At 46.3% G+C, this 21,650-nt stretch overlaps 3 protein-coding genes across 3 annotated transcripts; 1 reads left to right on the top strand and 2 right to left on the bottom strand.

The window, feature by feature from the left end:
- Positions 1-832: 832 nt before the first annotated feature.
- Positions 833-6,311, bottom strand: LOC129374516 (CCR4-NOT transcription complex subunit 9). The gene is made up of 8 exons (XM_055052973.1): positions 6,108-6,311; positions 4,426-4,611; positions 4,241-4,356; positions 3,983-4,092; positions 3,800-3,909; positions 3,064-3,162; positions 2,896-2,987; positions 833-1,588 (listed from the first exon to the last, which is right to left on the bottom strand). The coding sequence occupies exons 1-8, from the start codon at positions 6,123-6,125 to the stop codon at positions 1,420-1,422; spliced, it is 900 nt and encodes a 299-aa protein (XP_054908948.1). The 5' UTR covers positions 6,126-6,311; the 3' UTR covers positions 833-1,419.
- Positions 6,312-7,115: 804 nt separating this feature from the next.
- LOC129374410 (ubiquitin carboxyl-terminal hydrolase 37-like) lies at positions 7,116-17,425 on the top strand. Its single transcript, XM_055052815.1, has 24 exons — positions 7,116-7,222; positions 7,944-8,147; positions 8,559-8,709; positions 9,536-9,624; positions 9,700-9,815; positions 9,894-9,971; positions 10,047-10,135; positions 10,978-11,071; positions 11,144-11,296; positions 11,381-11,512; positions 11,608-11,731; positions 12,817-13,043; positions 13,120-13,237; positions 13,338-13,417; positions 13,884-14,048; positions 14,124-14,177; positions 14,945-15,086; positions 15,161-15,386; positions 15,820-15,986; positions 16,224-16,284; positions 16,357-16,472; positions 16,546-16,615; positions 16,690-16,877; positions 17,318-17,425. The coding sequence occupies exons 2-24, from the start codon at positions 7,980-7,982 to the stop codon at positions 17,423-17,425; spliced, it is 2,916 nt and encodes a 971-aa protein (XP_054908790.1). The 5' UTR covers positions 7,116-7,222; positions 7,944-7,979.
- Positions 17,426-18,013: 588 nt separating this feature from the next.
- LOC129374483 (endoribonuclease YbeY-like) lies at positions 18,014-20,791 on the bottom strand. Its single transcript, XM_055052931.1, has 4 exons — positions 20,236-20,791; positions 19,561-19,692; positions 18,894-18,962; positions 18,014-18,467 (listed from the first exon to the last, which is right to left on the bottom strand). The coding sequence occupies exons 1-4, from the start codon at positions 20,443-20,445 to the stop codon at positions 18,372-18,374; spliced, it is 507 nt and encodes a 168-aa protein (XP_054908906.1). The 5' UTR covers positions 20,446-20,791; the 3' UTR covers positions 18,014-18,371.
- Between the last annotated feature and the right edge of the window lie 859 nt (positions 20,792-21,650).

Raw genomic sequence — 21,650 nt, 5'->3', positions numbered from 1 at the left:
TTGACCTGTTTTTTTTTTTATTTTTTTAAGCCACTGCATTAAATTTCCATAAATGACACTGAAAGTACAGAAATAAATCTTGTTTTCTTGCCATTTATGGAAAGATTAAAAACTTGAACACTGCAGATTAGTGAGAATTTTACTGTGATGCTAATTAGCAACATCAGGCACTGAAGGAATGAAGTTCTGCTCAAGTTCAGTTTTTATTTAGACTTTAGAATAGAAACTAAATGTTTTGAATAACTCTTTATCATTATGCTGTTTTATTGTCTCATGAGCTCCTGGCTGTTTTTGCAACATGAAATCAGTTTTACAAATGAAATTTCTACATGTATTTTTGAGTAAATTCTGTTTATTATTGTTAGTCTGTTAAATATTTAAAAAATGGTTTTACTGTGTAACTTACTAGCCTTCTCTTCTTTGACTATAAATAAAACATTTTATTGGGGTATTTACAATATATTTATATTTGTCTTTTATTAAGATGCATAATACTTACATTCACGTAATTTATTATTCTATAGTTATACTTATTGCTTGTTAATAATCATTTCCATTCCTTCGCTGCCTGGAGTCACCAAAGAGCTTCACACCTAAAATTAGAATCATTTTGGTTTCGTTTCTAATTTCATTGATGTAGGCGACATTAGTAAGTCTCAAGGTTAAGATTTACGGAGTTTATTGGCGAAATTGAATGTGATGCAGTTCACACTCCATTAGATGGTACCAAAGGATTTCTAATGGGATCCTTAGCATGAGAAGAATGTGTCAACATTTTTTTCCCTTGGCATCTAACTAGCTTCATTGACATATTAAGTCATAATTTCCTGAATATGTTGAAAAAATGTTTATTTAGAAACACGCAGAGGCCAAGAAATCATCTCTGTACAAATGAGTGGACGAGTACAGCCAGGACAGAAGCTGCTGCCTACGGTACAGAACCCAGTTCACCCATCAGACGCTGCAGGAGCGTGCTGCAGGAGCGTGCTGCAGGAGCGTGCTGCAGGAGCGTGCTGCAGGAGCGTGCTGCAGGAGCGTGCTGCAGGAGGCGACGGGTTGCTGAGGGAAGCATCAGCAGCAACTCAGGAGACCATCAAAGGGAAGTGATGTCATCATGAACTTCAGGTTATTGGTGATCATCACATTCTCTCATTTTTTGCAAAGCTTCACAGGATTTAGTTCCTGTTTGTTCCTTTAATCTGTGAAATGTTTCACCTAAACATTACTGTCAAACAGTTCAGAAAAAATATTATGTCTCAGTAAAAGTAAAATCTACAGTTTCTGAAATTCAAGAGTTCGTAATCCAAACAAAAACCCCTCGGTCGGTCGCTGGTCGGTTTGCAGTGAGCGGCGCCGAGGACAGTCCTAGCACCAGGGCGGCCGGCAGCAGGGCGGCCTGTCGGGCGGCCGGTCGGGGCGTCACTGCGGGGCGAGCGGGATGCCGCGGGCGTCCGTCACCTGGCCCTCCTGCAGGTTCTTGACGAGCTGAGCGAGCCAGCGCTTGGTGGTGGTGTCGTCCTTCAGAACCTGGGCGAAGGTGCTGTCTTTCAGCTGGTCCGGCAGACACTGACGCAGCGCCTCTCTGGCTCTGAGGAACCCACACGAAACCAGGATGAAGGAAAACCACTTTTGATGAAGAAGAGCTAAAAATCAGGCAGATTCTCAAACGAAGAGCAACACAATGTCTCCCTCAGGTGTCATACGATGCTGCAAAACTAAAAAAAACAAACAAACAATACAACAGAAAACTTTTGCTTGTTTATAACTTTTGACTAATATGTGATATTGCTGCCAAATGTATTTATTGGAAGAAACTAGTGAGGGTCCAGATGATGCAGAAACTTCAGGACATGCGCCGAGCAAACAGGACAGAACCTGATGACAGAACCTCCAGTCGATATTAAAAATGACAAACTTCAGTCGGTAGAAATGCAGACATGCTGAGAAATGTGTGGCAGTTTCTTCAAACTTCTTTGTTTGTTTTGAAAAAGTCTGATGCATTTTACTGCATCCTGCTCCTGACTGATACTAATCATGTTCTGCAAACAGGTGATGGGAAATTCATCTGCACTGATGTCGGCATCGGCAGATGGAGGCCATTTTGTCCAGACATCGGGAGCAGACGTAAAACTGGCTGATGTTTATTTTCATTTTGAGGCTGTTGGTTTCTGGGGGTCATGTGACAGCGATAGCAATGCAGCACAACAGGTCAGTACATATAATTTATTGGCCATTAGGGGGCGCTGAGCCTCCGGCTCTGAAGTCGCTGAGCCAGCGTGGATCCAAACCGGGATGCGTTCAGAGGAAATGTCCAGGAACAGAACCATACTGGTCAGAACCTTTAGAACAAACTGGGTTCCCTGCAGGAAACTGGTTTTAAAGACGCTCGATGTTAGAGGAGCAGAGAGAAACGGAAAGATTCGGCTCACAAGCTAAACCAGGATTCCTCCATGTCACCCGGAGACTCCGACTGTTAGCAAAGCTCATCAATATAAAACCCTTCACAATAAAGTTCCAGCTGCTGGATGGATGGAGAAACAAACAATTTTACTCAAAATGATCTGAAAATACAGAAACTTTTCAATAATCTGTTTCCTTGTTTCAAACGGAAAATCTCTGGATTAAATTCAATGTTTCCAGGCCTTTAAAGACTCAGATAGAAACTAAATTCTCTGCTGAGTTTCACCAAATAAATCCTGAAATCTGATTCTCTAAACACGAGCGGATCGGATTTAGCCGTTTTCGTTTCCAAACAGCAACAAAAACGTCAAGATGAGAAAATAAACGGCTGTTACCGTCTGTATCCTGGAGTCAGAACGGCGCCCTCTAGTGGTACCAACTCACCACTGCACTGTAAACTCAACCTTAAATGATCAGAGTTTTTCTCCCGTCTACCTGAGGTTATCCGAGAGGCGCAGGTAGCAGCGGACAACGTGCTTCAGCAGCCGGGCCGACGGCTCCTTGGAGAGCTGCAGCACCATCTTCCCCTGAGGAGACAGAGAGCATGATGGGAACGCCGCAGCGGTGCCAACACCCGCGCCGAATCCCGGCAGAGAAACCCACCAGAATCATGGCCACATGGGAGAAACGCTCGTAGGTCTGGCAGATGTAAGCCAAGCCGGTGTCGTCCAGGAGGATCTTCTGCAGGATGAAGGTCGCGACCTGACGGGAAAACGGGAATTATGGGATAACTGAAAGAACATTTGAGTCTTTTTAGAGGTCAGTTTAGATTCTGAAATGAGGAAAGTGATCCCAGGAGAACGTCTGATTCTGCTGCTGCAGTTTTTACATAATAATACAAACTGAAATCTGATGAGTTTAAGGTCTTTCTGAAAGATTTTCCGCCACATCCAGGAACATGAAGCACCATTTGGAACAAAATATCCACAAACAATCTTTGTCTTGAAATGTTTCATCATTTCAAAACAAAGTAACCAGACAGAAAAATAACCAGAAATTACTTGAGAGAAATAAAAATGTTGTAAACATCAATACAGCCTCAACAACGCAAACTTTTTGTTCCCATCCAAAACTGCCAGGTATCTTTCTTGGTACAAAATATAATGAAAACGATTAAAAAGTAGGATTGTGATGCTGGGAAAAAAAAATGGGCTAACATCGACCATTCTTGCATTGGCTTGGACATTAGAGCTGACGATCCAGTTGACTCGGTTCTACTGGAACCAAAACTGGGCTGCAGGAAACGCAGCGAGTAGCTCAGGTTCATAAACTGACCGACTAAAATGTTTCCAAATTCATTTCTGAGGATTTGGAAACTGCAAAGTTTTACAAACTTCACCGTTTTGGAGAGTTCGCTCCCTGACTCCATGATGCGCAGACACAGCGGGATGATTTCAGTCGTCAGGAGGAAGTTGATCACTTCCTGTTCGTCTGTTTTCACCAAAGCTCCTACAAAAACAAACATTTAATGATCTGCTGGAAAACATGGAAGTAAACCAGCAGAGCTCCTGAAGAGACGCACCGATGACCCCCAGGCTGGTGAGGCGCAGGTACTCGAAGGGCCGCGTTTTGCTGACGGTGTGCAGGAACGGATACAGGAAGAGGGGAATGTGAGCCGCCAGGAACGCCGACCTGATGGTGGGAAAAGTTTAGACTTTTGAATTTCAGAAATACTTCATCTAAAAATGTGATTCTTTTCCAGCCAATTTTAAAAACGTTTCAGAATGTCTGTTTATCTGCAGGAGCAGAAACTGAATCCGGCGGCAGGTTTGGGTTTTACCGCGTCTCAGGGTGCGAGGCGACGCACTGCAGCAGCGCCAGCGCATTGCACACCCTGTTGGACTGGTGAGCGGTGAGGGTGGGAGGGTTGATGGACGGGTAGATGTTCACTATTTCCTGCAACCAGAAAGAGAAATCAGCCAGAGTCTGGACCGGAACCGGGCCGGAGCGGGCCGAGCCGCTGACCTGCAGCAGCGCGGCGATGGTGCCAAAGGAGTGCCAGAGCATCGGGGCGAGGTCCGGAACCGACTCCCGCTTCTTGCTCAGCTCCAGCAGAGCATTCTCCCTGGTCTCCGGACTGGACAGCTCATTGATCCACTGGTAGATCTTCTCCCGGTCCACCTGGGCCAGCGCCGTGACGTTGGTCACGGCCTGGAACCAAACAGACACATTTACCGGATCGCCCTCACCTCACACCCTCCTGTTCCAATCCTCTTGAATTTGGCAGCAAATTTAGCAAATGTCTTCAAAAGGGTGGCATTATTTCCTGTTTTCCAGGCCCATACTGCCGCACAGCACTATCAAGTCACTATGTAAATTCAGTTGCTACAAAAATGCTATAGATATCAAATATGACTTAAAATAAATTAAGAAGTCTGTAAAAACTTCTGCTGTTTCTGAAGCTCCGCCTCCAGGAAGTCATCCCAACATGGCTGCTCTATTAACCCTTTCATGTTTATAACAGCGTTGCTCTGAGCAGCAGCTCCTATGGTAGGCTCAGCAGTTTGCTAATTGCTGCTGGCTAGTCTGAAGGAGCTGAGTGGGGGAGGAGCTTCACTTGGAAGGCGGAGCTAATTCCAAACAGGATTTTTGCACAGCTGAGTGGTTGCCATGGAGATTAAATGATTTTTCAAACATCCATTAAAGAATTAAGGCAACACTCCAGGTATGTTTTTGAAGAAGGAATAACACTATAATATGATGTAAAGCTTAAAAAAGTTGATTTTACATAATACTGACCTTTACTATGAGTAAGCAAAAGCTAAAATATTAATACAAAATTGTTGAAAACAAAAGAAAACTCCAAAATAAATGGAAGTTTTAGTCTTTTCCAGTTATTTCTCATTAAACAAAAACAAACTCAACCCTTTAATCTACTGATAATCACTATATTTCATTTTAGGAATGATGGTTTCATTATGATTGTTGTCACTGTAATGTTCAGTCTCCATCAGGCACTAGTCAGCCATGACAGTTACTTATTAAACTCAATCAACTGAACTTTATTCCAGACATAGTGCTGCCAAGGTTTCAATCTCTGCTTATTTAGTCCCATTTTACAGTTGGTTAATTAATAAACTGGCTTGTTTTCTTTTCATGACTCTGTAACTAAACGGACCAACAGTGGTACACGGACCACAGCTTGATAACCATTTATAGAAACCCTTCTCTTTGCTGCTTTATTTTGGTCTATTAGAAGCAGTTTTAACCAAGTGTCCATTTCTTCTTCTTCTTCTCCTCTTCCTCAGTCTAACCTGACAAAGATCGTCTTTGGAACAAGATGCTGGAACACCAACTAAATTAGATTCTGTGGTTTTTTTTTTCTGAAACTGGTTCAAAAATAGTTAAGTGAAAATGAGTAAAACCTTCAGAAACTACACATTAACTTTTACATGATTAGAACAACGGGTTACTGCTAATCATCGCCTATTTCAATTAAAACAGACCCGAATAACTGAAGCATTAATTGTTATTTTAAAATGAGAAATAAAATGTGGAGCTATGATTCCTTCAGATGAAGTAAATCAGTCATAAAACAAGCAGAGACTTGTTTCCTAATGTGTAAAATAGATCCAGCCAGTGTTTATAATGATGCTAGTTTGTTGTAGCAAAACAGCGAGTAAAACCCGCTGGTGTGAAACACTCACCGCTCCCGTCGTCAGCATTCTCCGGACCTCTCACTGTTTTCCCTTATTACTCTGAAACTCTGCGTATCAGCTAAACAATAAATCTATTAACTTTTCACTTGTATCTATTTCAAACACGATATGCACTTTTAAACTGCCTGCTCCTCGTTCAGTAAATACAATCTTTCTATTTTTGTTCAGCAATGGAAGCTAACGAGATGCGGACGTGACAAATATCGCGAGAGGACAGAATAGCCCCGTTCTCGTGTTGTGGATGTGTTGATCGTGACCGATCAGGCTCAAAATACCGGTTCTTTGACAAAGTTATGCGCAACCCCGGTTCACTGCTGCGAACCGTTTCTCTCTTATTTTAAAGACATCAGTTGACAACGAGGCCAAACCAGAATTGTATAAAGGTCGAAAGGAAGAGGAGTTGCAGTAGTAAATAAATAAGTTGTATACAGGTGGAAATGTGTGACAGTTAAATGGTATAGCACGTGGATGAAGGCGCAGTAGTCCACATTTTGTAGTAAGAGCAATAAAGGCATTCTATGCTGCTCGTCAAAACGGGGGCAGTTTGATAAATCAAAAAATATTTCCTTGAACTGGGTTAGTATTAAACATATGCATGTCATAAGCTCCCATATGACCTTGGGCTGGCCCTGCACTGTTGCCTTGTTTTGTTAGTAAACTCTTTTTTCCTAATATTAATAGGAATAATAAAACTAAAACAAAAAAATATTTTTATTTACATGGACCAGTATTCCGCGTCTTTAATAAAGCTTGGAAACTTTTACGAACGGACGTGTTTTTTCTCTGTTTATTATTATATGCCACGTTATTATGTACAAATGTTCAAACTAATTAAAAAAATTAAGACGCTCTAACCACATGAAGCGAAATGGCATGGATCCCGGAAGAGAGTCGGAAGTTCCATCACCATCTCCTTTCCGTTGTAAACGTTCACATTCCCGCCATCATCGCGCGTTGCTGCGAAGCGTCGCGTTCACTGTCAACAAGAGATCCCCGCAGAGCAGCTGAATGCCGGCGAAACTAACTTTCTGTTCCCGGAGGACAACCCACAAACACCGAACCACATTCTGCGCTTCCCAAGGCTCGTGCTCCGCCGTCTTCAGGTAAAGAACCGACGAGTTAATGTCGCTGTGACTCTGTTTCCATCACCAAGTTACGAGCAGTAATTAGCCACTCAGCTAGCGGCTGCTGCTAGCAGCTCTGCTAATGTCGGCCTCCCCCATCCATTCAGCGCCCACGGAGAATAAGACGGAGCCCGCCTCCCAGACGTTTCACTGGGCTTCGCTGTTCTTCCCGGCGCTCGTCCGGACCGGAACCTCTGTGTTCTGTTCTGTTAGAATCATTCAAGTCGACGCCATCAAACGCAGCGGCAGAGAGTCGGCAGTGTTAGCTGAAGCGAACCGCAGGCTAAACTAATGATGGACAAACAGAACCAGGAGGAATGTCCTCATCTTTTGGGAGATTTGGTCTCTCAGGAGAATATTTTTGGGTCGTAACCTCTTGGATTGGTTCCAGTCGACATGGACTTTGTTGTCATTGAATAAAGCAGAGAGCTCCAGCCGGAACCTTGACTGTAACGCTGGGTTATTGGACCGCCAGCGCTTCCCTGAGCCCAAAGGAAATGAAATGCTGTTATCCAAATGTGTTGCTGCATCAGAGCTTAAGGAGCCTCTGACTGCAGATCAGCCTCCAGACTGGCATGGCCTGCGTCCAGCGCAGCATCCAGGCATCACAAACGACATTCTTTGATTTTCACCATGTTGCAAACGATGACTGCTGTTCATAACTTCATCTGCATGCTAACACAAACTTCCTCTGCTTCAGGAATCTTCTGGCGGTGCGCCATCGGGACAGTGAGCCATGGCAGTGCCCAAACTCTCCAGTGGTGGAACAGTGAAGATCCGATTCAACAGCATGGACCTGGGCACCACCAAGTGGAAAGAGGGAACGTTTGAGATCCTGGAGAAGGACAACAAAGTCAACCTGAGCTTGAGGTACAACAGCGGTGGAGCAACCAGGACCTTCCAGGTAGACGGACCGGGTCCATCTGCGGCCCAACCACAGGCTTCATTTTATTTACATTGACTCTTAGAAATAATTCATTCAAATTTATATACTTTACTTTTTAGTTATGTTTTTACTAGAAATATTTTTCTTTTATATTTTTTCTTAATCAATAAAATGTTTGTTCACTTGCTTTATTTTTATTTATTCAGTTATTTATTTCTGTCTTTAATTGTTAGATTTTTATATTTTCAAATATTTTTTACTTGTATATGTAATTACTTTTTTTTATATTTTAAATGTATTTTTGTGTGTTTATTATTGAATTTGTTTTGATCCATTTTCATTAATTTTGCATGTTTTTTATGGTGATGTGATGCAGAGAGTGGAAACAGGATGAATTTGACTGAAGTGAATGTATTTTGCTGCCTGCAGCTGAATCAGAACGTGAAGAGCTGTACCCAGAACCAGAACCGGATCATGCTGACCCTGAAGGACAACAGCGTCATCACTCTGGATAAAATGCCCGCCCAGCTGGTTCAGAGGACCAAGGAGTACCTGGAGAAGCTGAAACAAGGGAAACCGGGTAATTACTGCGCCGCTCATCCAGTCAGATCTGGAAAATCAGAATGTTTTACGTTGAACTCAGAATGATGGCAGAAAATGTTAAAATTACATATTTGTTCTTTTAGTTGTGCTTCAGCCTCTGGGGAGTGATATGTTTGGATTTAACCTTCTGACCCCCATGCAAAATCAACAGAGTTCATTTAAGGAACTGGTTTTATTGTCAAAGAAATAAAGCGACAGATCTTGATCCTTCAGGAGGATGGAAAGGGTCTCGAGATCCTGGCGTCTGGAATGAGATTATGGTGGCTAGAAACCATTAACTGCAGGGATGAAATGAAAGAGAGCTCACTTTAGAATGATGCAGAGTGAGGCGTGGAGGGAAAGATGGCCTGTGTGGAGCGTAAGGTAGAGGGTGATACAGAGAAGCTGCGGGTCTGATGGAGCCGGGTGGAGAAATGATGAACTCGCTGCCTGAAACATTAAGCTGAAGTTTGATCACAAAGTTAATGCAATTCTTGGATTGTTTACAGCTAAAAATGTTTGTTTTTAGTTGTAAACAATGTTTATGGTCCCTGCAGGTGCAGTTTCTACCAGCAGGTGGCAGAGTTTCTCCATTTATTATTGTTCAACCAGTTTTATGCTCCTGCTATAGTTAAATATTACTTTTTCTCAACAAATAATTTATTAAAATGTTTTGATAAGATGATGAAGTTAAAATAAACTTGTTTTATTAAGAGTAAAATCCAGCAAGGCATGTTGAGAAGGTGGAAAAATAAATAAATTATGGAAATATCTGTTTTTAATGCTCTGTAATGTGAGCAGCTGTGCTTCCTGTCATCCCTCAGTCTTGAAATCGTCCCATGGCAGTGCCAACTTCGGCGTTCTCGGTAACCGGCCCATGAAGAACGAGAACAGCCCGTCTGGGGACAGACAGGTGAGCATCGGTGTTTACCTGAGCACTGAGCTCAGTCAGAGAGACGAAGGCTGAACATTTCACTCAAACACTCAGACGACGCCGAGGCGGCAGAGCGCCGACGGCCGGGACGACTCCACCCCGCGGAAACCTCTGAGCAGCCCGAGCAGAGCGGCCTCCACGCCGACACGCAGCGGACTCTCTGAAAACAGGTGGGGGAGGGGCGCCCTTTGTAAATGCAGCCGTGTTCAGGTCAGTTTGGTGCAGCTTGTTGTTGCTGCTTGTTTCAGGGGGGAGAAGAGGAAGAGGCTGCTGAACTCTGAAAGCGACCTGACAGAGGATTACCCCAAGGAGAACGACTCCTCCAGGTGAGAGCGGCGGCGGCTGCTGACGCGTCGACATGTTGATGTTGCACCAACGTGACAAAAACACTTTGATTTCAGCAACAACAAGGCCACTTCGGACCCGTCCAGGAAGTTTCTGCTGAGCTGCAAAGATAAACTGAAGCAGAGTGAGGAGAACCGAAGCTCAGGTAGACTCCGCCCCCGACGCCTCACCTGCTGTCTAAACCGCAGTGCTGTGAGGACCGTCACGTTGACGATGATGGCTTCACGTTGACGATGATGGCTTCACGTTGACGATGATTGAGTCACGTTGACGATGATTGAGTCACGTTGACGATGATTGAGTCAAGTTGAGGATGATGGCGTCAAGTTGACGATGATTGAGTCACGTTGACGATGATGGCGTCAAGTTGACGATGATTGAGTCACGTTGACGATGATTGAGTCACGTTGACGATGATTGAGTCACGTTGACGATGATTGAGTCACGTTGACGATGATTGAGTCAAGTTGAGGATGATGGCGTCAAGTTGACGATGATTGAGTCACGTTGACGATGATTGAGTCACGTTGACGATGATTGAGTCACGTTGACGATGATTGAGTCACGTTGAGGATGATGGCGTCACGTTGACGATGATTGCTTCACGTTGACGATGATTGCTTCACGTTGATGACACTCCAAATGTGTTTCAGACGTCTGGAAATGAGGCCTGCAGCTTCTGATTATTATTCTGAAGATTAATAGAATAAAACATCTGGCAGGTTCTGCAGATTGTAACCTCGGGTTACATCATACAATATTAAAGATACATCAAACATTAATCTACTTTTTATTTTCCAAATAAACGAGCAACAACAAAACTTTTGACTTTCTTTCAAAAACCTTTTTCCTTTGTTTCAGCGGATATTGATAAATCTCGCAGCGTTTGTTCAAATAAGCAACAAAACGTTTTTTAAACCAACAGCTGGTTTAAAGTTCTGCTGTTGCTCCTCTGCTTCCTGTTTACCTGCATCTCTCCGCCTGCAGCCCCGCTGGGCTCCGCCCCTCTTCAGCCGACCTCGTTCTACGGCAGCCGATCCGGAACCAAAGACTACGGCCAGAGCCACTCGTTCCTGGACAGGTGAGTTCCTCTCAGGTGAGACGATTCGGCGAGCCGCTGGCAGAGAGCGTGACGTTAATTGACGGTCGGCAGGGCCTCCGGCGCCGCTCAGACCTCCACCACCAAGAGAAGCCTGATGCTGCCCAACCACTCCACTCCCTTTAAGAAAGTCCGTCCGTCTCTGGATTACGGCTGGAACAAGCAGAGACCGTCCAGCCTGGCGCAGCCGCAGCCGCCCCTGCAGGGGTAAGGCCCCCTGCTGTTCTGGAGCAAACCGAAGCACAGATGGGCTTCAGCCTGACCCGACATCAAAAAACTGATTTTCTGCAGGTTCTCCAACCTGGGAAACACCTGCTACATGAACGCCATCCTGCAGTCGCTGTTCAGCCTCCCCTCGTTCTCCAACGACATGCTGAAGCAGAGCATCACCTGGAAGAAGGTTCCTGTCAACGCCTTGCTCAGGTGAGGCCTGCCGCCGCCCGCATGCCGCCGCCGCATGCCGCCGCCGCTTCACTGAAGCTTTGACCTGACCTCTGACCCCATGCATCCGTCTGCAGGCGCTTCGCCCACCTGATGGTGAAGAAGGATGTGGCCTGTCCAGAAACCAAGAAGGATCTGCTGAGGAAGGTGAAGAACGCCATCTCCTCCACGGCTGAACGCTTCTCTGGGAACGTGCAGAACGTAAGACTTCCTGCTTCCTTTCTGTGGCGTTAACACGTTCCTGCAGACTTTAACTAGACCCTCACCGAGAGCCAAAGGTCTTCTGGTGAGGTCAGGCTCACCTGCCCATCAATCCCGACTGTTTAAACCGTTTTATCTGATTTTTAGAAAGTAAAAAAAACATTTTTCACCAACAAGTGAACATGAACGTCCAGAAACAAGACGACTCACTGGAAGCGAAGCAGAAGTTCTAGAAGTTTAATTAGTTTTTATTCTAATGCGAACAAAAGTTGCAGAGATTAAGAGGCGGAGCTTCATAAGTTGAACCTGAAGTTGCCTCCGAACCACGAATCCTGGGTCAGTTCAATTGAAAAGTCCTTGATTAAATGAGTAGTTGTGGAGCGATCTCCAGTAGCAGCCAGTGTTGCAGCAAATCTGAAGAATCCTCCGACTGAAGATTGTTGTTGTATGTCTCATGACTGCTGCATGGATATCGTGCTGTTACGATGTCATGACAGAGACGAAACTCCACACTGACATGTTCTACATGACATCAACTGTTAGCTAGCTCGGCTAATCCACCTCATTTGCTTTTGCTGCTCCTCTTCAAAGACTCTGATTTAGTCTGGTTTGTTTGGGGAAGTGTGAACTCTGGATTCAGCCTGGCTGAGCGGACTCGAGTGCGGGGCATTCTGGGTAAATGTAGCTGAAGCTAACGTGCTAGCATAGCGCTAGCAGGAGAAATGGCTTGTGGTCTTTAGCCAAAGACTAGAAGGAAAACAAAATCAAATGCTGCTTTGTTTTTGTTGGTGAAGCAGGAAGTTGCTCTCAGTGTCTTCAGAGGTTTTAGTGTCGTTTCCCTCAGTGGTTGTCGGTGCAGCGCCCCCACAGGCCAGGAGGGGAACAGGCTGGTTGGACTCAGAGCAGAGAGAAACGGAACCAGTCAAACCCGGTTTAATGGACTGTCAGGGATAATTTGAGGGTTTGGAAATGTTAATCAGCTGCTCTCAGTTTTAAAACTAATACCTTGTTGCCATGATTGTGGAATAATTGTCCAAACGATTCAACCAGAGCAACCGTGACCTGAACCTGTCCCTGTCGGTCAGGACGCTCACGAGTTCCTGAGTCAGTGTTTGGATCAGCTGAAGGACGACGTCGAGAAGATGAGCAAAAGCCTGGCGATCGACACGGCCGCTTCCTCTTCCTCCTTGGTGACGTGTGACGGCCCTGCGGAGGCGACGCCCGGCGACGAGGCCGACACCTCCCGCATCTACACCTGTCCCGTGGCCGTCAACATGGAGTTCGAGGTGCAGCACACCATCACCTGCAAATGGTGAGACCTCTTCCTCTTCCTGCTCCTCTTCCTCCTGCCGGTTCTGAGGCTGTGATGCTTGTTGCTGGTGTTGCAGCTGTGGTGAGGTGGTGAACAAACGCGAACAGTTCAACGACCTTTCCATCGACCTGCCGCGCAGGAAGAAAACGCTGCCGCTGCGCTCCATCCAGGACTCCCTGGACCTCTTCTTCAGGGTCAGTCCTCCTCCTCTTCCTCATCTCTACAGCTAAAGATGCTAGCTATCATGTTAGCGTTGACCCAAGCTAACGTCTGCTGGCTGCTGTTTGTTTCCAGATGGAGGAGATTGAATATTCGTGTGAAAAGTGCAGCGGGAAATCTGCAACGGTTACTCACAAGTTCAGCAAACTGCCCAGGTACCACAGAACCGGCGCCGTGTATTACTGGGCCGGGCCTCATGTGACTGACTGCACATGTTGCTCTGCGTTGACTGTCATGTTTCACCATTAACTGTCAGCACTACAAAAACTAGACAACAAGGCTGAATGTGTAACAGTAAAAAGATCCAGATCATCAGTTTAAATGAGCTAATCAACCAATAAGTGTTGAGACGATCACTTATTGATCACAGCACAAACATCTAGCCTGAAAACATGAATCTAACAGGCGGAGTTCTGGTCTTTGTGGGAAATGTTTTCACTTTAACGTAGTTTCTTCTGTCGACTTGTTGTCAGTCGGTTGCCACGGTAACGGTAATGTGGTAAAGGCGGCTGCTACAGTTAGCGGCTAACGTCCCGGCGCTATCCAGCGGTACTTATCGCTGTCTGACCCGGCCCAGAGAAGGGGCTGAATAGAACCGGCTGACCCGTGTCTTCCTCTCAGAGTCCTCATCCTCCACCTGAAGAGGTACAGCTTCAACGCCCAGCTGTCCCTGAACAGCAAGCTGGGCCAGCAGGTTCTGATCCCGCGGTACCTGACGCTGCTGTCCCACTGCACCGACGGCACCCGGCCCCCCGTCAGCCTGAACTGGACCCCCCAACCCGCCACGTACGGCCCGCCGCACGCCGCCTCACCTCCACTTCCTGTTTCACCAGCTGATCATGTTTCTGTTCCTTCCTGAAGGTCCAGAACCCTGAAACCGTCACAGGCCATCAACTCCTCCACTACTCCTCAGAGGTGAGTTTCACCAGAACCAGAACCAGAGGTCCAGGCTGGCAGGATTTCAAAGCGTTAAAACTGATTTAATAATTCATCAAGCTAATAGAACAAAGTGGCTCTACAGAGCAGAACCTGCAGGTTCTGGTTCTGTTTCAGAATCTGGTGCCTTGATTTTTACTTTCATCCTTAAACTTTGGACCTCTGAGCACCAGCCCAGTTCTGGTTCTCCTCGGCCCAGTTCTGGTTCCCCTCGGCCCAGTTCTGGTTCTCCTCGGTCCAGTTCTGGTTCCCCTCGGCCCAGTTCTGGTTCTCCTCGGTCCAGTTCTGGTTCCCCTCGGCCCAGTTCTGGTTCCCCTCGGCCCAGTTCTGGTTCTCCTCGGCCCAGTTCTGGTTCTCCTCGGCCCAGTTCTGGTTCTCCTCGGCCCAGTTCTGGTTCTCCTCGGTCCAGTTCTGGTTCTCCTCGGCCCAGTTCTGGTTCTCCTCGGCCCAGTGAAGATGACTGAAGTCCAGTTGGAGCGGACTCAGATATTCTGCCTCAGTCTTGAATTGATTCTGCAGTTATTCTTTTTGTCCTTCCACTCAACTTTCTGCTACGATACTAGAACAATTTCTGAATATTCCAGTTTTCTGTTGCTCTGAATTTAGAGTTTCTATTCTCTGTGAGCCATAATCATTCAAAATATATCAATAAGTGTTTGGAAAGTTTTCCTTCATGTGTGATTGATTTTGGTTTCTGCTGCAACAGGAAGTGATGAGTTTTAAAGGTTTCTCTGATTTTTGCGTAGGAGAGTTGGAGGGAAATCCTCCAGCTGCAGCGCCGCCCTGCTGGACTCAGACTACGAAGACGAACCCACCAGGAAGGTGAACGTGAGCCGCAGGCGGCGCCTCAGCGTCTGCCTGCCTGAGGAGGACGACCGTCCAGAGGAGGTCGGGTCCAGCTCGGCGCCTCGCCGTCTCGCCCTCTTCTGGTCGTGTCGTTTTGAAGTTTGATGTGTTTTCAGAAGCCGGCGGCGGCGGCGATGGATTCGACAGAATTCAGTGGCATAAACGACGACGAGATGTTAGCCGCCGTGCTGGAGATGAGCCGACAGGAAGCCGGGCTTCCTGCAGCGGCGCCGCTGGAGGACGAGCCGACCAGCAGCCCTGACACCGGCTTCGGAGACTCAGACGTTCACGACATGGCTTATCACACGGAGCTGCTGGAAACAGACAGCAAGCAGCCTGCAGGTGGCGCTAGCTTTAATGCAGCAGGTTCTGCTTTAAAGGGGCAGTGAAATCCACGCTCTGATCTTTCTGTTATTCTCTTACACTGGAGAGGAGCTTTGATTCTTTAATGTATGTTTGAGAAATGTTTTAATCTCCACGCAACCATTCAACTCGGCAAAACGCTTGGGAGGACCTAGCCCCGCCTTCGAGGCACAGCTCCTCCCCCACTCAGCTCCTTCAGACTAGCCAGCAGCAATTAGCAAACAGCTGGTGGATCTGAACTCAGTTGTTGGCTGTTTGCTGTAAAATGACAACATGAGGCTGGAAAACATCAAACTGCCCCTTTAAAGAGCCACGTCAGCCTGACGGTGAAACCAGAGTTCTGTTCGGCCCAGAACAGCACAACTTCACACTCACGTTTGGGTTTGTCTCCACATGTTCTGGTGCCGTTCAGACGTTCTGGACTCCCTGGATCTGACCATGGATGAGAACAAGGAGAACCAGACGCCGGAGGGCGCGCAGCAGCCGGGCGAGCTGGACTGGGTCCAGCAGTACAACCTGGACCAGGAGCGGGAGGAGCAGGAGCTGCAGCAGGCGCTGGCCCAGAGTCTGCAGGAACACGTGAGACCAGAACCGCCGCCTGACTGCAGCTGGACCTCAACGGCACAAAACGCTTGTGCAGCAAAACTTTTCCTTTGTGCTGCTGCCAGTAAATAAATATTAAGAAAGCAGAAGCAGCACAAACTGAAACATTTGCTGCCAAGCAGCCCAGTTGATTCACATGAGTTTTGTTAGAATGTGGGGCGGTCAGCTTCACTCCGGTTCTGCCCGGTTCTGAACCCGGCCGTTCTCCTGCAGGAAGCCCAGGAGATGAGGGAAGACGACGACCTGAAGAGAGCCACGGAGCTCAGCCTCCAAGGTAGGCAGAGCTTCTCTCCGCCCGTCTCCGCTGCGCCCAGAGGGAACTGGAGCGTTTCTGTCTCCCCTACAGAGTTCAACAACTCGCTGCCGGAGCTGCTGTGTTCGGACGACGACTCCGGGAACGAAGACGTCTTGGACATGGAGTACACCGAAGCCGAGGCGGAGACCCTGAAGAGGAACGCCGAGGTAACGGCCGTCCGGCTGCCCCCAGACATCTGCCTGAAATCTGAAATGCTGAGCGCTTGATCTCCATCCGCAGGCCGGAGATCTGGCCAACTCCTACCGACTCATCAGCGTCGTCAGCCACATCGGGAGCAGCTCTTCCTCTGGTGCGCTCCTCTTCCTCCTCCTTCCTGTTTCCACCGCCGTTCCCCTATTAAAGCCGGGTTCTGATCTCATCCAGGACATTACATCAGCGACGTCTACGACATGAAGAAACAGTCGTGGCTGACCTACAACGACCTTGACGTGTCGCGCACGCAGGAGGCCGCTGTGCAGCGGGACCGCGACCGCAGCGGATACATCTTCTTCTACATGCACAGGTGGGTCAGTGAGTCTGAGCGACAGCCAGTCGATCCTTTTTCAGAAGTCGTAATGTGGCGGAGGAACACGCTTATCGTATTAATGATCTGTTTCCTCGGGACGCGATGATGAGGTTCCTTGTTTTAACTAGACAGTTAAATGCTTCCAGATTAAAGGGCTAGTGCCCTAAAATCAACTCTCGGTTTAGCATTATGATGTCATTCCCTCTAAAACATACTGGAGTTGCCGTTCATCTCCAGGGCAACCATTCAACTGTGCAAAACGCCTGAGTGGTCTTAGCCCCGCCCTCAAGACGCAGCTCCGCCTCAGAGACCGAGGCCTGATTTCAGGAGCTAAACTATTAAATACATTTTATTTGAAGTGACTGACCCAAAACCCGCGGCTGTTCCCGCGCGAGCCGGGCTGATCCGGCGCGAGCCGGGCTGATCCGGCGCGAGCCGGGCTGATCCGCTGACCCATCCGCTGACCCATCCGTCCGTCTGTTTCAGGATGTTTTCGAGCAGCTGTCGGAGATGAGCGGTCCGGAACCAGCAGCGCCTCTGAAGCAGGAAGGAACGTCCTGCAGCCGCTCTGAGGATCCTGCCGCTCCCTGCTAGGTGGCGCCGTCTCCTCCGTTTGCTCCTCTGCTCAGACGGGGAAGCGTTACGACTCAAACGTTCAGCGGATGGAACTTTGCCTCCATGTCTGAGGCCATTTTGTTTTTTGTTTTTGTCGTCCTGGTTTCAGCAGACGCTGCTGGTTCTGGTTCTGTTTGCAGATCCTTTAGTTCTCTACTAAATAAAGAAATTCTATGTTGGAGTAAATCTGTGGCAGAGCTAGAGGCTTGCTGTGTTTAGCGGGTCCGTTTGGTGCAATACGTAGGTTCTGGCTCGGTTCTGCTGGGTCGGATGCTTTCCGTTGCTTTTGTGCTGCTTTGTGTTCGGTTCTGTCTGTTAGTTACTGAGCTTCTGAGTGGACCCGGCATTATTGGGTTTTGTGCCTCCTGAGAAACCTTTCTGCTGTTTGAGCTTTATTGGTTTCTGGGTGTTTGGACCTTCGTTTGTATAAAGCTAGCAGATGGTTCTGGTGCTGGCAGCGTCGCGGCCCACAGGAAACTTCCCGTTTCTTCGGTATTTATCGACTCGATCTAGAGGAAAATCCTTGTTTATAGTTTATAATCCACTGTAAAATGAAGCAAGTCATCATAATTTACCCGCATCAGATGATTTCTTTTAATATTCTCCGTTTGGGCAGAGGGGACGTCCAGCCGGACGTCCAGCTGGACGTCCAGCCGTCTGAGTGAAACCTGCAGGCGTCAAGAGGCTGAAATGTATTTATGCAGTGAGAGTGAGAAGCTTTTTCTACCCTTCATACTCGACTGATTCTTCCTGAAAGCAGATTTTAATAAAATTATAGTCAAAACACAAACTGGATTAGTTCTTTTGTAAATAACGGTTTGAGTTTTTGTTCTGCTGTAAATGTCCGTCCAGCAGTCGCTGTTTTCACAGAGAACTTCAGCGGTCGAATTCGTGCAAAACATTTAGCGCGGCGCTGATCGCGGCGTCACGTTTCTGGGCTGAACGCCTTCATGAGCGGCTCAAGATGGCGGCCGGTCAGTCTGTTGTATTCGCTCAGGATGTATCGCTCCCTCTGCAGCATCTGCAACAAACGGCATCAACAACCGTCAGCCCCATCCATGCACAATATGAGAAACAAACATTTTGGACGTTTTGAAGGGAATATTATTATCCCCTACTCCAGCATCTCTGGTCTCGTCCAGCTAGCTGTTAGTGCCAGGCTTCAGTCAGAGGCCTCTTCATTAGTTGCAATACTGACTGCTACTGGAGATCCTTCCTGCATCATCATTCACAGCCACTTTGTGACGATCAGTTATGACAATATTTAACTTCTCTTTGGAATAAAGTATTTTTGAATTGAATAAAAATGATATGCATCAAAGTTTGACTGATCTGAACAGAACCGTCTGTTCTGATCTGGAGTGATTATAGCCATCATAAGGCTGGAAACAACAAAATGGCTGCCGGCTGGTGAAGCCTGGTGCTGTGGGTCAAGCTGCTGACTCACCTCGGCCCATTCCTCCTCCGTCTCATGCCGGTAGCCCAGCAGGTGGCAGATGCCGTGAGCGGTGACCGCCTGCGGGACAGCAGAGCGTGACTGACATGCAAACCAACGGAGGATCAGAGACGAAGGGAAATTGGGCACAACATTTCTAGATTCATTACATGAATGTAAATGTGCAGGAAAAAAACATTAAAAGCTTAAATGTCAAATTATTTATGACGTCAGAAATAAAGAAAAAAAGTAAATTTACTAAAATAGAAATATGTGCAAACTCCTCCAGCATCTGGATGTTTCCTGGTGTTGCTGTCGATTCAGGCTCTTTTCCTGCAGCAGAGCGAGATCTTCCAGGTCCAGACTCACTTTGGGTCGGAACCAGAAAACACCTGAGACTGTGAGGAGGAAGCTGCTGAACTCTGAACCCGAGAAACGTTCTGATCCAGGAGAAAAGCCCGATGGACGGCTTCCGGTTCAGAAAACATCCAGACGCTGGTCTCAGATTCACCACCTCAGTCTCCGACTTTATGATCTCCAAACATTTTCGTCAGAAAACTCAAGAGTTTTTCTCTTGTAAATATGGAAAATTATTTTCTCAGTTTATGGTGTAAATTTGCTCTGATCTGTTTCAGCAGTGAATATGATCACATGAATCCATAGAGCTCTGGTAACTCACAGTCAGAGCTCCATGAAGGTCCAGCGATTCTTTTTGGCACTGATTCATCACAAACTCGACTCCCAGGAAAACGTCTCCCAGGTTCAGCTCGTCTCTGTGCAGCGGGCAGGGCAGCTTCCCGGGCCGCAGGTCCTGGAGGGACAGAGAGACAGGGACAGAGAGAGAGGGACAGACAGGGACAGAGAGAGAGAGGGACATGACTTGAGCTGAACGCTTCGGGACTCTACATGGAACTGGACAGAAAATGTCCATCATTTCTCTCAGGACTGTTGCTCTAGTATCACAACCGTCACTTTAAAACAGTCTCCAAAGCTAAAGGTGATAACTTGTAGATGCTTTTCTATTTCTTGGCAGTCATGGGCTTCCATAAAGACTTCTGTCTCTTCAGCGTCTCATTTGTCTTTTTTTCTTTCAACCCATTAATTTAAGTTTCCATATCCGGAATAAAACAGAAACTTCCAGAAGGTTCAGCAGCTTTTAAATGTTTTAACTCCTTCATTCCTGTGCGCCACAAAATGCGGGAATCACCATGGCAACCGCGGCCTTTGTTTTGGAAGTTAGCTTAAAGTTTCATAATAAACACAAACCCGAACAAAATCTGGTTGTGTCACATATAATAAAGTTACCTCCGGATCAGACAGTAGATTTAATATTCAGATCTAACGAGTCGGTCACCTCGTAAAACGGGAAGGACAGGACGTCCGTCGGCGCGTTTTTCTTCCTGTACAGGTTGTTGAGCTGCTGCATCCTGCGGTTGTCCACGCAGATGATGCCCAGGTCGAACTTCTGGATGCCCAGGATGTGTCTCAGCGTGTCCACGTCCCTGCGCAGCCTGGCGCGGCGCAGAGGGACCACCTTCTGCAAGTTCCGCAGGACCACTCCCATCTTAAACCCGGTACATGGACCTACCCGAACCGAGCCTCGAGCTTCCGATACGAACCGACACCGAGCCTCAAGGAGAACAGCCTCATTCAGACTCAGTCATTCAGGACACAATTCAAGGTGACACCATGAAGCCGGCGCTGAAGTTGGCTTCTGACTCACAACTTCCGGTTTGAGTCTTGATTAAAGGGCGAGTTCAACATTTTCCCCGATTCAGAATCTAAAAACTGACAATATTTAGTCTTAAAATGAACGTTATTAAATTTAACAGGATTTAATGTTCCTGTGATCTGCACAAGCCGACCTGTGCTCCACCTGCTCGTTAATTATCAGTTGATTATCAGTTAATTATCAGTTGATTATCAGTTAATTATCAGTTGAATTTGTTTGTATTTAAGTTTCATACAACTCAGTAGAAGACACATTTGTTTATATTTAATGTAATTAATTTAATTAGATACGACGAATGATTAACTCCACACACAGAAAGAGAGAAAAATGTAAAAACTGAAGATAAATAGAAGAAATACTCAAGAGGAACGATGGAGGAGAAGAGAGAGAAGAACAGGGATTATTTAGTCCCTCCTGGGCATCAGCATTTAATCTGTCTATTTTATAAGATTATTTTCTGTGATTAATTGTTGACCATCAGATATAAAGTACTAGATTGAGGTCTCATATGGTTTCTTTCACAGATCTCACAGGTTGTCCACACCAGAATAAATCCTGTTTTATGATTCAACATGTCGCCTGAATCCCTGAAGCTGCTACATTAACTATGGAACTTTTTATTTTATTTCATTTTTGACACAATAAATGGTGGGTTTTAAACTTTAACATGTAACTGTATCAGAGCAATAATGATGTTTTATCATGGTGTTGATTGATCTAGGAAAGTTTGAACAAATTCAAGGATTTACATGGAAAACATTTTGAAACAAATCAAGTCTACAGGTAAAAACAGTAAAGCTGCACTTATTAAATATTCACAAATTAAAGGTTCATATTGTATTTTGAGAGTCTGCCTAAAATGGTTTAAAGTTCAAGTTTGACCCATCTAAATATTTTGGTTTTTTATAATACTTTAGGACTTCAGGCATAAAAAGTTTTAAATTGCATATTTTTAAATGTTTGAGTAAATTTATTAGATAATTCAATAAAGTATTGTACAGAATCTTAGAATTCTACAGAAGTTAGAATAAATGATG

Source organism: Poeciliopsis prolifica, unplaced genomic scaffold (assembly GCF_027474105.1).
Source record: "Poeciliopsis prolifica strain line A6 unplaced genomic scaffold, Auburn_PproV2 SCAFFOLD036, whole genome shotgun sequence".
Taxonomy (NCBI): Eukaryota; Metazoa; Chordata; class Actinopteri; order Cyprinodontiformes; family Poeciliidae; genus Poeciliopsis; species Poeciliopsis prolifica.
The sequence above is the reverse complement of the archived record's forward strand: the minus strand, read 5'-3'. Positions and strand labels throughout refer to the sequence as shown.